At 33.4% G+C, this 14294-nt stretch overlaps 1 protein-coding gene across 3 annotated transcripts in view; it reads right to left on the reverse strand.

The window, feature by feature from the left end:
- Positions 1-14294, reverse strand: part of INTS6 (integrator complex subunit 6) — a 108006-nt gene that overhangs the window by 91849 nt on the left and 1863 nt on the right. For all 3 annotated transcript variants that reach the window (XR_009697519.1, XM_061170807.1, XM_061170806.1), the window contains exon 3: positions 14107-14256. Coding sequence is in view for 2 of the 3 variants with exons in the window: in XM_061170807.1 (XP_061026790.1) it covers positions 14107-14256 (150 nt within the window). In the remaining variant the exon portion in view is untranslated. The remainder of the gene's footprint in view (positions 1-14106; positions 14257-14294) is intronic.

The following is a 14294-nucleotide window of genomic DNA, read 5'->3' on the forward strand; positions in this document are numbered from 1 at the left end:
AATGTGCTTAGTATCCAAAAATAAAACTTTTAAAAAAAATTTCCTAGTGTATAGAAACCTAGTACTTAGAATATATTAAAGTATAAACTAAAGAAAAACATGTTAAAATTCCCCATTAAAAGAAATATATTTTTAGTTTCAAGTAATGCCATTATACAATTGTGTACCAGTACAGTTCCTTTATCTATTTAATTCCTTATTTTTAAAAAAATAGCATTAGAAACAGATGGAATAATAAGACTTCAGCAAAAGTAGGAGGGAATCTCATATATTTATTTTAACATAATGAGTAAGGAGCAATATCCTAGGATTTGATTTAAATAATAAACTAAATACAGCTGATCCTTGAACGCAAGGGGTTGAGGGGTGCTGACCCCTGCACAGTCAAAAACACACATATAACTTTATAGTCGGACCTTCGTATCTGCGATTCCGCAACCTCAGATTCAACCAACCCCAGACTGTGTAGTACTGTAGTATGCAAGAATAAATTCCACATGTAAGTGTCATTCAAGGGTCAGCTGTAGGAGTAATGTAAAAAATATTCACTACAAGAACTGAAGAATTACTAGCTTGACTTTGTGAAAAAGATGAATGTTAAACTCAGTGATTGATAAGACTAACAATGAGTGCATCAAAGGAGAGTAATACAAATTAAATATATTTAAATATTAAATATTTAAATAATTTCACAGAATTTTGAGTTTTACATCTGAACTGGAGTCTAAAGTTTGGATAAGATTACTCTAACAAATAAATAATTGGTTTTGGCATTATTTAATACATAGTAGCAGGCAAACAGTGTTTATACTGGCATAAAAAGAGTAATGAGGGTATCAGAAATATAATTTTACTTAAGAAATACTAACATTCTGGATAAAGAACCTAATACATCCATTATACTAAATGGATTGCGTGGTATTAATTTAATTCCAGCAAAGCATATAATAATAAACATGTTAGGGAATTCCCCGGCAGTCCAGTGGTTAGGGCTCTGTGCTCTCACTGCCGAGGGCCCAGGTTTGATCCCTGGTCAGGCAACTAAGATCCCACAAGCTGCGTGACACAGCCAAAAATATAAAATAATTAAAATAAAAAAAAAAAGTTAGAAACATAACAGAAAAAGTAAAAAAATAAAAGCCAAGATGAAAACACATTTTCAAAGATAGGCAAAGTGATACAGCAATAATGCTGAAAATTAATTTAACCTCAAAAAAAAAAAAATCATACAGATCTGCCTATTCTATCAAAAATAATCATCTCCTTGGGTGTTGACTACACCAAACCTACAGATATTATTTTTGCAGAAGTCTGATTAAATCACATCTTTAACCATTATCATTACTTCCTTCTAAACATCCACACTATGAATATGCTCTCAAAAGAATCATTCACACATACCACAGCTATCCTACAAAAAAGATGGAATTCAACCACAGCATTCTACCTAAGTATCTTTAAGACTACAATTGAAAATGAAGAACTCCCTAATAAATGATGCATATCAGTAAAGTTAGCGATAAAGTATTAAACTTAATAAAGGAAAATAATTCATGATAAGCACTTGGAAAAACTAAGTCTATTATTTCCCATATGCTACAGCTTAAGGTCAAACTCAAAATAATTTAATTGGATAAATCAAAATGCGAGATTTAGTTTTAAGGGGCCCTGCTTTGTAAAAATATATGTATATAATACATGGAATTTTCGTTTTCTAGGAAAGAATTTGTGGTAACCCAATTTCAGTAAGTTTTTTTAGGAGGAAATATTTAAATTTCTCCAAATCCATTATACAGGTATATGTACTTGAGTAAAGAGATTCTAGAAATTCATTCGTGCTAAATTCTGATTCAAACATTTACTGATGCTCATGCTAAGCACCTTCCCAAGTGTTTATACATATAAATTTTTCAAAATAGATGACACATTTGGTAAACAAAAAACTAACCACATAATATTTGGGTTCTACTGTTAAAAACAAATTTTTACAAGCCTTCCTATCTATACATACAAATCCACCAAGGTTTTAAGTTAGAAATGAACCTCATGAAAAAGCAGATGTCACATATGGATGGGTGGGTGCCTGCACAGATTGCTACATGTTTTTGATTGATACTATAGCTCACTGAAATGGAAGCTCTAAGAACATGACAAGATAACTCTTTTTTACATTAGGATTTACATTCAATACAATCTTGTTTGGGATTAGACATTATCCCTTCTTGACTAACAATAAAATTTAGATGTAAAGATCTCTTACTCTTTCTACTACTTGATTTAGGCCCAATTTTCTGGATGCAATTACTTGGGTATTCCTTCTAACTTACTGGTTTGAGAAATGGGATTGACAATTTAAAATGTACAACAAAAATTCAAAATTCTACATTAGTTATTACCTTCCAAAGTACATAAATGATCAGGAACCATCACAACTCAAGCATTACATCAGAGGCCACAAAAACATTACTTTGCTTATTCTTAATAATCCAAAAGTACTATTATCTGTCATTATCTTAGGGACCCAGACTTTGTAACATCATCCACTGTGGTTTGCAGTCTAACCTTTCACAGAGCACTGCATACTCAATCATCTTCAATTTCTGTGATTAAAAATAATCAATTGCTTTTAATCCTTTCAGAATAGTTGTCTGGATGCTTCCAGTGTCTAAACTCCAGAATAAGCAGACTTTGTTGATGTTTCCTAATATCTAACTAGGTTCACCAGCTTTAAGACAAAGTGAGAGTTTTCCTTTAACATGCCAGCATCAATCCTGTCAATGACTAGTTACAAATTACATTACCTAATAGCTAATGCTACAATTACTTTTTCTCACATACTCAGAACTGTTTTCCTTTCTATAATAAAGTTTTTTAGATGATATAATCCTCCCAAGGACCGTCACATGTTCCCCAGCTTCTCTGAGCAAAACTAATAGATGGAAAATGTTAAAACGTCATTTCCTTTTAAGGCAAAGAGAAAAAAGGCAAGAGTATGTAGGACCTAGAATAAGTTTTGATAAGTCATCACTAGGCTGATAAATTGGTCCTCTGATTACAACTAATCCTCTTAATTATAAGATTTTTAAGTTAAAATACTTTTGAGGTACAACTATCTCTCAATATACCAATAATCAAATTTCAGATCACATAGGCCCTAAAAGAGAAATATCATCACATAAAATAATCCTTCCTAGGGTCATCCTATTATGTTCTTTTCCCACATAAATCTACATTACAAACAATAAAATGGATCATACCTTTTACATTTGACCTTTCTTCTGCACAATGACATCCTCCACCCCATCCTAATCATCACCAACCTGAATTCTAAAATATACTGTTACAAAGCCCTAAAAATGGGCTGAGATCTAAATTTCCTCAAAGAAGCTTAAAACCTTTCTTGCTTTGAAAATCCAAAACATGTTTGTTTGTTTGTTTGAAGTACTCACTGTTATCAAACCATTTCTGAATAAGAATTAGAGATGTGGGGGAAAAGACTTTTGTAACTCCAAGGGGAGAGTATTTTTGGAGTAATCTACAAAGCTTCAATTCAAAGCCAAAAACCATTATGTTCCCTAAGGCAAGAAATTTTACTTTAGCTGAAACTGCTGGACAGCTAATTCTAGCTTCTTGTGATGTATACATGTTGGGTTATGAAAAAACTTTTGTTGTTTTTTCTCAAAGGTTTCAGATTATAAACCTTTTCCAAGCAGGCACTTAGCTAGATGATTAACAAATATTATTTCCAATCCTTATAAACTTTTTCAAGATTGGTATTACCACCATTTTGTGGATGAGAAATTTGAGGCTCAGTGAGGTTAAGGGACTTGTCAGTCAATACAACATAAGCTAGTAGCCCCAGAGCCAGGTACAGTCAGTTCTAATGAAGCAGTTCTTTCCCTATCACCACAATTCTTGTTCTTTAAAAAGCTGGATAAAATACTCTACCCACAATTCCCATTTTTAAAATTCAAATAAAAGGAAATTCACAAAAATGGTAATACGTGTATTACAATAACAAATTATATCATATATCACTCAATCTTTACCACAATCCTGCAAGATAGATTATTTCATTCTATTTTTTCCTAATGGGGAAACTGAGGCTGAGAGATTACATGACTTGCCAGGAACCCATGGGTGGACTAGGAATTCATAGAGCCAAACAGATTTTTCTGAATCTTAACAACAATGCTTAGAGATTTTCAAAAGTATCTTACGTCAAAGGAAACTAATTGATAGTTAACTAATTACAAAGCTGTCCAGGTAAAAACTTATAATTACAGCAGTAATACTGGCACACTACATGGGAAAAGTCAACTAATTAACTGACTAGGTTAATAATCCTGTATTAACTACATCAGAAACTTTAAATAAACTATGAATACGAAATCAAACATTATATATATATATACATATATATACACATATTAGCATCCAGGCCTTAAATTAAGAACGGTATAAAATCCTGGCAACTATCCCCCACATTCACATTCTTTTTTTTTTTTTTTTCAAGGAGTTGGGAGGGAGGAGGGAGTGGGAAGAAAATCCAACTGAATGTAACAAACAGTATGTTAACAGGTGTTACAAGAAAAGCTAAGTGTAACAAAACGACAAAATGAAACGACTGCTTTTCACAGAGGAACTGAAAGGACGCACATTTCATGGAGAGCTACTGATACACCCCCACCCAGAGGGACTCAGACCTACTGGCTATACCTTCCAATAAAATTTGCTCTTAAATAAAATACAAATTACTAATAAAATCCGCATGACTGTTTCATAACCAATTGCTCTCTTTTGAAATATTTCATAATGTGAGGAAATTCAGCATTTTAACTTTTCTGGGCCATACTTTCTACATTTATACAATGAGGAAGATGGAGTCTAACATCACTTTCAATTATAAAGCCCTGGGAAACAATAACCCTAATAATATTTACAGAAAGTCTACTGAAAAGTTCTGTCAGTAGATGCAAAAAGTTCAATTTTTTTTTCCAAGAGTGTATTTAAAAATTCACTAAGCTTCATAATTAGAATATGTGTATTTAAGGTATATCTCAACAGAAAAGGTTGGGGGGAAAGAAGAGGGATCAGGGAATAAAGACAAACGAAAACAAAACCCAAAAGACTCAGTACTTCATGGTTTGGGACCATGCTTAAATTAAACAGATTAATAATAGGGCTAAATGAAAATTAAGTTTGTATAAAGAAATTACTTATTTAAAATGAAAGAAAACAGGGAATTTCCTGGCAGTTCAGTGGTTAGGACTCTGCGCTTTCACTGCCAAGGACCTGGGTTCAATATCTGGTCGGGGAACTAAGATCCCGCAAGCCGAGTGCCCCGGTCAAAAAAAACAAAAACAAAATAAGAATTAAAAAAATTAAATTAAATTAAATTAAAGAAAACAGGGCTGGTATACGTGAGCACTGACCAACCAAAGAAAAGAAACCCACCAAGATGATTTTACTTATAAGAGTATAAATTTTAGTGAAGGATTATGATGACTAAAAATAATTTTAAATATTTAGGAAAATTTCAAGTTATAAAATATTATATGATCTCCTTGGAGAAATCCATAACACAAACATGGCTAAACAATACTTTTAGCTAATTCTGACCATAAATGACCTTAAATCAATTGAAAATAATTGAATAAGTGAAATTCTTTCATTCAAATATTGTTCCTGGCTTTTTAATTTTCAGCTGTACAGTTTAATACATAATTATTGACATTCTTCTGCATAAAGGGAAAATAAAAATTTCTTTGAAGAAATGGAACGTATTATTTACCTTTTGTACTTCTGATTTATTTTCAATAATTTCTAATCAAGAATGCAATTGATGTCTTTAGGATATTCTTTTTCATTCTCTTTTAGAAAACACACACCAGGGTGGTTTTTTGATCCTTTAGAAAACAGATTTAGAGTATAAAATTATGAAGATAAATTATAGCAAGTATTTTCAAAGAAAATAAAACCTGGGTCTTGAAATTTGTCATTTAAATTACCATCTTTAAAACTAATGCTCACACATGACACGATACTATACATAGAGAATCCTAAAGATGCTACCAGAAAACTACTAGAGCTAATCAATGAATTTGGTAGAGTAGCAGGATACAAAATTAATGCACAGAAATCTCCTGCATTCCTATACACTAATGATGAAAAATCTGAAAGAGAAATTAAGGAAACACTCCCATTTACCACTGCAACAAAAACAATAAAATACCTAGGAATAAACCTACCTAAGGAGACAAAAGACCTCTACGCAGAAAACTATAAGACACTGATGAAAGAAATTAAAGATGATACAAACAGATGGAGAGATATACCATGTTACTGGATTGGAAGAATCAACACTGCGAAAATGCCTATACTACCGAAAGCAATCTACAGATTCAATGCAATCCCTATCAACTACCAATGGCATTTTTCACAGAACTAGAACAAAAAATTGTACAATGTGTATGGAAACACAAAAGACCCCGAATAGCCAAAGCAATCTTGAGAAAGAAAAATGGAGCTGGAGGAATCAGACTCCCTGACTTCAGACTATACTACAAAGCTACAGTAATCAAGACAATATGGTACTGGCACAAAAACAGAAATATAGATCAATGGAACAGGATAGAAAGCCCAGAGATAAATCCACGCACATATGATCACCTTATTTTTGATAAAGGAGGTAAGAATAATACAATGGAGAAAAGACAGCCTCTTCAAAGTGGTGCTGGGAAAACTGGACAGCTACATGTAAAAGAATGAAGTTAGAACACTCCCTAACACCATACACAAAAATAAACTCAAAATGGATTAAAGGCCTAAATATAAGGCCAGACACTATAAAACTCTTAGAGGAAAACATAGGCAGAACACTCTATGACACAAATCACAGCAAGATCCTTTTTGACCCACCTCCTAGACAAAGGGAAATAAAAACAAAAATAAACAAATGGGACCTAATGAAACTTAAAAGCTTTTGCACAGCAAAGGAAAACATAAACAAGACGAAAAGACAACCCTCAGAATGTGAGAAAATATTTGCAGATGAAGCAACTGACACAGGATTAATCTCCAAAATTTACAAGCAGCTCATGCAGCTCAATATCAAAAAAACAAACCCAATCCAAAAACAGGCAGAAGACCTAAACAGACATTTCTCCAAAGAAGATATACAGATTGCCAACAAACACAGGAAAGAATGCTCAACATCACTAATCATTAGAGAAATGCAAATCAAAACTACTATAAGGTATCACCTCACACCAGTCAGAATGGCCATCATCAAAATATCTACAAACAATAAATGATGGAGAGGGTGTGAAGAAAAGGGAACCCCCTTACACTGTTGGTGGGAATGTAAATTGATACAGCCACTATGGAGAACAGTGTGGAAGGTTCCTTAAAAAACTAAAAGTAGAACTACCATACAACCCAGCAATCCCACTACTGGCATATACCCTGAGAAAACCGTAATTCAAAAAGAGTCATGTACCACAATGTTCACTGCAGCTCTATTTACAATAGCCAGGACATGGAAGCAACCTAAGTGTCCATCAACAGATGAATGGATAAAGAAGATGTGGCACATATATACAATGGAATATTACTCAGCCATAAAAAGAAATGAAACTGAGTTATCTGTAGTGAGGTGGATGGACCTAGAGTCTGTCATACAGAGTGAAGTGAGTCAGAAAGACAAAAATAAATACCATATGGTAACACATATATATGGAATCCAAAAACAAAAAAAAGCTTCTGAAGAACTTAGGGGCAGGACATTAATAATAAAGACACAGACGTAGAGAATGGACTTGAGGACACGGAGAGGGGGAAGGGCAAGCTGGGACAAAGTGAGAGAGTGGCTTGGACATATATACCCTACCAAATGTAAAATAGATAGCTAGTGGGAAGCAGCCGCATAGCACAGGGAGATGAGCTCAGTGCTATGTGACCACCTAGAGGGGTGGGATAGGGAGGGTGGGAGGGAGACGCAGGAGGGAGGAGATATGGGGATATATGTATACGTATAGCTGATTCACTTTGTTATAAAGCAGAAACTAACACACCATTGTAAAGCAATTATACGCCAATAAAGATGTAAAAATAATTAATTAATTTAATTAATGCTCAATAGGAAATAAATCATAGCCATGTTATACTACTTTGAGCTCAGTCAAACCTTCTTTTTAAAACATCCCTTGATCTACCTAATAGCTGTGCTCCTCAAAAGTTCCTTGCATATCAAACTTGTGTAAATCTCATCTTAAACGCACTAGGGGGAGCTCCCTATTTGAAAGAATCCTAAAACATGTGCTTTTGTCTTCTAAGGGTTCCTTTTCTAACTTGTATTCCTATGAAAGAATGACTTTCTGACTTATCTGTTAATTGATATTCATCCAGTTTTCATTTAACATTGTTTTTTTTTTAAATACCATCCTTGTACTTTAGCCCATGCTTATCAACTGCCATTAAGACAACTTTGATCAAGTTATATTTACCTTTCACACTGCTTCCCCAGGAAGCAATATAAAGCCCCCCCTGTGAAATATATACATATACTTAATATGTTACTAACAGATTTCAAAGCATGTAATAAAAATCAGCTTTAAATATCACTAGATTTTTATAACTAATTTCAAATTCAAAGGTGAAAAATAATAGAAAACCAGAGGTGAATCTATGGAGGGGAGAAAAAGTATGCTTTGTGTCTACTGAGCACTTCATAATTTTTAAATTACATTTTAATATACCATCCCATTTCAGACTCTCATCGATTCTATAAGGGTATAAATGGCTTCATTACTGGCAATTTGGGGAACGAAGAAGCAGAGGCACAGGGCAGTAAAGTGACTGCCCAATGTGTCATAGTAATTCAATGTCAAGGTCAGAATTGGAATCCAATTTTCACATTCCTAGCCATTGCTCTTCTTTTACACAGTTAAAGATGGAGAAAAAACATTTAAGCAAGTTTGACTATAGAGTCCCCTATCCATCAATAATTACTGAAAATAATTTCAAGAGGCTTAAAGTTCAGGCGCTCGCCAAGACCTTTCAAAGGGAAAAGGACAGTCTCTTCAACAAATCGTGTTGGAAATACTTGATGTCCACATGCAGAAGAATGAAGCTTACTTCATTCTACACCATATACCAAAATTAACTCAAAATGGATTAAAGACGTAAATGTAAGACATAAAACTAAAACTCCTGAAAGAAAATATAGGGGGAAAGCATCAATACATAGGATTTGGCAATGATTTCTTGGATATGACACTAAAAGCAAAGGCAGCAAAATAAAAAATAGATATACTGGAATACATCAAAAATTAAAACTTCTGTGAAAAGGACAATCAACAGAGTGAAAAGGCAGCCCGTGGAATGGGAGAAAAATCTGCAAATTGCACACCTGATAAGGGGTTAATATCCAGAATATTTAAAGAACTCCTACCAACGGAAAAAAATAACAATTAAAAAATAAGCAAAGGTCTTGAACAGACATTTCTCCAAAGCCAGTATACAAAAGTCCACCCAGCATATGAAGAGATGTACAATATAAATAATAACTAGGTAAATGCAAATAAACCAATGAGATATCACTTCAAATCCATTAGGATGGCTAATATTAGAAAAAAGGAAAATAGTGTTATCAAGGATGTGGAGAAATTGAAATTCTTGTGCATTATTGGTGGGAATATAAAATAGTGCAAACTTTATGGAGAACAATATGGCATTTCCTTAAATTTTTTTAAATAGAATTACCATACAATCTAGCAATTCCACTTCAGGGTATATATCCAAAAGAACTGAAAGCAGGATCTCAAGAGACATTTACACCATGTTCATAGCAGCATTATTCACAACAGCCAAGAGGTGGAAGCAACCAAAGTGTCCATCAACAGATTAATGGGTAGGCAAAATGTGGTATATACAAAAAAATTTTTTAAATGTGGTATACACATACAATGGAATATTATTTAGCCATAAAAAGAAATGAAATCCCAACAAATGCTACATGTATGAACCTTGAGGACATTATGCTAAGTAAAATAAGCCAGTCACAAAAAGACAAATACTGTATGCTTCCATTTATAGGTGGCATCTCTAGAGTAGTCAAATTCATAGAAACAGAAAGTAGAATGGTGCCCTTCTTTGATTGCCAGGGGCTGGGGTTAGGGGGAAATGAGGAGTTATTGCTTTGAAAGGACTTTCAGTGTTGAAAGATGAAAATGTTCTGGCAATTGGTTGCACAATAATGTGAATATACTTAACACTACTGAACGGTACATTTAAAAATGGTCAGGATGGTAAATTTGATGCTATGTGTTTTTTACCACAATTTAAAAATTAGAAAAAAAAGTTCAGAGACTTAAAAAATGTCTCCAGTTCATATTCAGCACAGAATGTTCAAGTATAATAATCTACTTTCTTTTGAAAAGATATCTATAGGTCAATAAATACCAAACTATTGTTTAAATATTTCTTGATAGCCTAAAAGAAACCAAAAACCCAAATGGGAATCAAGTTTTCATTACTTCACCTACCAACATTAAAAGAGAGGCCTTTATTATGTACTACCTGAGAACTAAATGGGTACTGCTTTGGTAAAGGGAAAAAAGCAGTATTATTAGAAATCTACCTGAATTATCTGCTAAGTTCACAAATAGCTCTTTATGCTGAAGAATAAAACTGGCTAACATTATTCTCCCTAAGATTCATTCAATTTGATGGTGTCTAAAAGCCACCATTTTTCAATGAGGTAAACACTTGGAATAGAAAACCCTCAAAAAATTAAACATATATTATACTTCCTTTGATGGTATTACTCAAGGATTGTCTTCACCAAAGGCACACAGTAGTAGGTCAGGTACCATTCTAAGTCCTAGAACAACTGAATCAGTATTAGTATGTTCAGTAGTAGGAGTGTGGAATCAGTCCGGTGACAAAAATGATGAACTGCAGGCCAGGGTAATATTTAGCAGCTAAACCTAACTGGAACCTAACTTAAAGAAAAATAATAATAATAAACAATGTTGAAAACATTGACAGAAAATAGAACAATTTGGAAAAGTATGAAAAATAAACCAATCTACATAGGAAACTTTAATCAGACCTCTAAAACTTTATACATGTCCAAACTTTAGATATTAAGGCAGGTTCAAATTTTCAGTGGCTCTCAAAAGATCAGCATTATTTGAAACTCTGGTGAATACATGTGAAAAAAAAAAAATCTATCAAATTTAACTGCAAGGATAAGCAATTTAATAAGTTGTTACTATAATTTATAAAGAAAAGATTGACTACACATTGTTCCATGATTGTAGAAGTATCAGCAAATGGTACTGATTATCAAAATTAAATATTTATAAGGACTTCTATATGCAAGGAACTTGTTAGTGAGATATCCAAAGTGCTTGAGAAAACATTCACCAAGAATCATTTTTTTCTTAGCTACTTTAACCTTACTGATGCCCTGCAAGTTCTCTTAGTATCCTAGCTAATATCTCAAAGACGTTTTATTTGTAGGTATGCCAACTAAACTTATGCAATATAGATATAGCTATTAAAAATACTCTTGGAATTGATTATGGAAACCACATATGTGCATGTATGTGGGTGGTGGGAACACGTGTGGAGATATCTATATAAATATACAGATACATATATATATAAACCCCATTTAAGTGTTTAAGAAAAATTATTCAGAAACTTATATAAAGGTTTTTAGATGTTCTATAAAATCAATATGCCCTTTCATCTAGCTCACCTTTTCTCATTTCCTTCAACTACTGAGATTATATACAAGCATTTAGTACTGTGGGCTCCAAAGATCCTAATATAGAGCATGAAACAGGAAGTATTTACAAGAAACACTGAGGTTACAGAAAACTGGTACTCCACAAAAAATAGGCAGATAACCTTACGAAGAAAATACATGAACTATATTCAGTATTAAATATTTGAGACATCCAAACTTCTTGATAATTTATCCTTTTTTTGAATAGAAAATGTATATTTAAATCAGCAAGAAAAAACTCTTATGATGAAAAATGTCTTCTGGGAAGATGTTTTCTTCTAATTAATCATGAGAATCATAATCATTAGACTCAATCATTGTCATTTTCATTTGGAAAATTGTGGCTTCCTTAGTTATTTTAATGCTAGTATCACTTTCATGTAGCAATTCAGGATATTACTCCTTGCATCCTTGCTTATTCATCAAAATAACTGAAAGGCATAATCTCTCCCCCGTGTTGAATTAATAAATCTTAACATACAAAAACATCCTATCTCCAGGCTCTCCTCTTGGTCAAAGTGGTAAGAGCACAGCAGGACCACCTTCAACCTCAAACTTTTTGTGAGCTTTATAGACAAGAACTTAAGCATCCTCTGGTGGAAGATGGCAACTGGGAAAAGGAAAATACGGGTTTAAATTACAAATGTCCTCAGCCTCTCCACGACAATCAGTTTTTTCTAAGGAAACACCTAAGAAATATTTTTAATAGGAGGTAGAAGGTAAACGTGTCTAAATGCCTTTCCCACTTATGAAATGTGATGCAGAAGAACAGGAAATTAGTAGTTCTGCTATACACTGACAACCTGACAACCAAATAATAACAGTTAGTATATCCAATAATAAGGAAATAAGGATAACTGAATAATGGCAAGTTTCATATCTGTCTTTGAACTCAAAGTTTAGATCAAAACCTTAAGCAATAAGACTGCACAGTGCTACAGATAACAGGAATATGAAAGGGAAATAAATCCATTATTTTAAAGAAACAAACTGAAAAGTTCATGGCAAATCTGCCCAACTTACTAAAAGCTGAAAAAGAAAGCAGCATGAAAGGGGAAACAGAAAAAGATTAATGTGTGAGAAAATACAGGAAGTGCAATTCCATAATTCCATAAAGATAGAAACAAAGTAACTCCAAGTTGCAACATATACTTTAAATGCAATAGAACTACATTCAGCCATTTCCAAAGCCAAAGATGTTCAGGCACTGAATAGTTACCCTTAAGAAGTAAAGCATAAACATTTCTAAAACAAGGGAACAATTCTGCCTCTTTCTATATAAAGAAACCAAAAGCTGTAGTTGTGGGAAGAATTTCCCTGAAATTTGTGAAACTCCTAAAACTGTGGCTCATGGAACTTGGGAACAAGAACAAAATGTGTGCCTACGAGTATCACTGTGGTAATAGTGCTTTGCACAACAACATAGGAACTGAACTCCTTGGATTTAATATTCCTTTGTTATGTGTAACATTACACATTCTTCAGTATCTTTTACTTCCCAGGCCAGTTATCTCAGAAAGTGTTATAATGGACCACCTTGCATTATCCCATAGTGAACCATCATGTGATTTAATGGTCTTGTCTCATCTTCAAAGAGATAACAGCAAGTGCAATAGAGGAACTGGGAGAGTTAAGGGAGAAAGGAAGGGTTCTTTCATATTTTCAAACAGCCTCTTTTCCAAGGGTTTGGAGTTTAAAAACAAAACTCTGGACCTGCCATTTAATTCAAGAATGGCTTCAGAATTCTTCCTGCATAGTGCCTTATTGGACACACCTCAAAAGCTGAGAAATCTTAATGTACTCAGCCAGTTAGTGCACTACAATGAAAACCTTCTTACCTTTCAGAGCTATACAATATGGTTAAATTAAACCCTGATACAACAAATAGAATAATTTCCTCTAACATTTTAAGACCACTAATCAACTAGTGTCTGTCAGTCATTGCAACAGTTGCACAATTGCCTATGGATAGACTACCAGAGAAACTGAGTGTGGTGAGGCAGGATGTTTTCCCGTTTATTTCCTGAGTGAACTTTAAGGGATTAAAACTAAATTTATGTCAACTTCATAGCAAAGAATTCAGATTCGAATTCTGAACACAAATACATTTTAAGAAAAGAAAAAACAAAATGAGGACTATAAAACCATATACAGTGTGGTCAGAGTTTCACTTTTGTATTATGTGCATACTGGATTTTAATCTGAAATGTTTTACACTTGTATTTCACGTTATATAGTTTCGGGACTGGACTGTTTTTCCACAAAAAGAAAAATCAACTGTTTTTCCACCTTAATAGTCAACCTACCTGCCCATAGTTGTCTATGCCAGTTACTAATCTATTTAAATTTAATAAATCAAAAGCTGTCCTTAGGGATTGGCCAAGAGTCGTAAGTCCTTCAGCCTGAAGGTTTTTCAGTTCATTCATAAACGTTGCATGGTTTTCTTTCCATCCGGCCTGAAAAGACAAACGTAAGAATTTTTTTTCATCTTTCA

Source organism: Eubalaena glacialis, chromosome 16 (genome assembly GCF_028564815.1).
Source record: "Eubalaena glacialis isolate mEubGla1 chromosome 16, mEubGla1.1.hap2.+ XY, whole genome shotgun sequence".
Taxonomy (NCBI): domain Eukaryota; kingdom Metazoa; phylum Chordata; class Mammalia; order Artiodactyla; family Balaenidae; genus Eubalaena; species Eubalaena glacialis.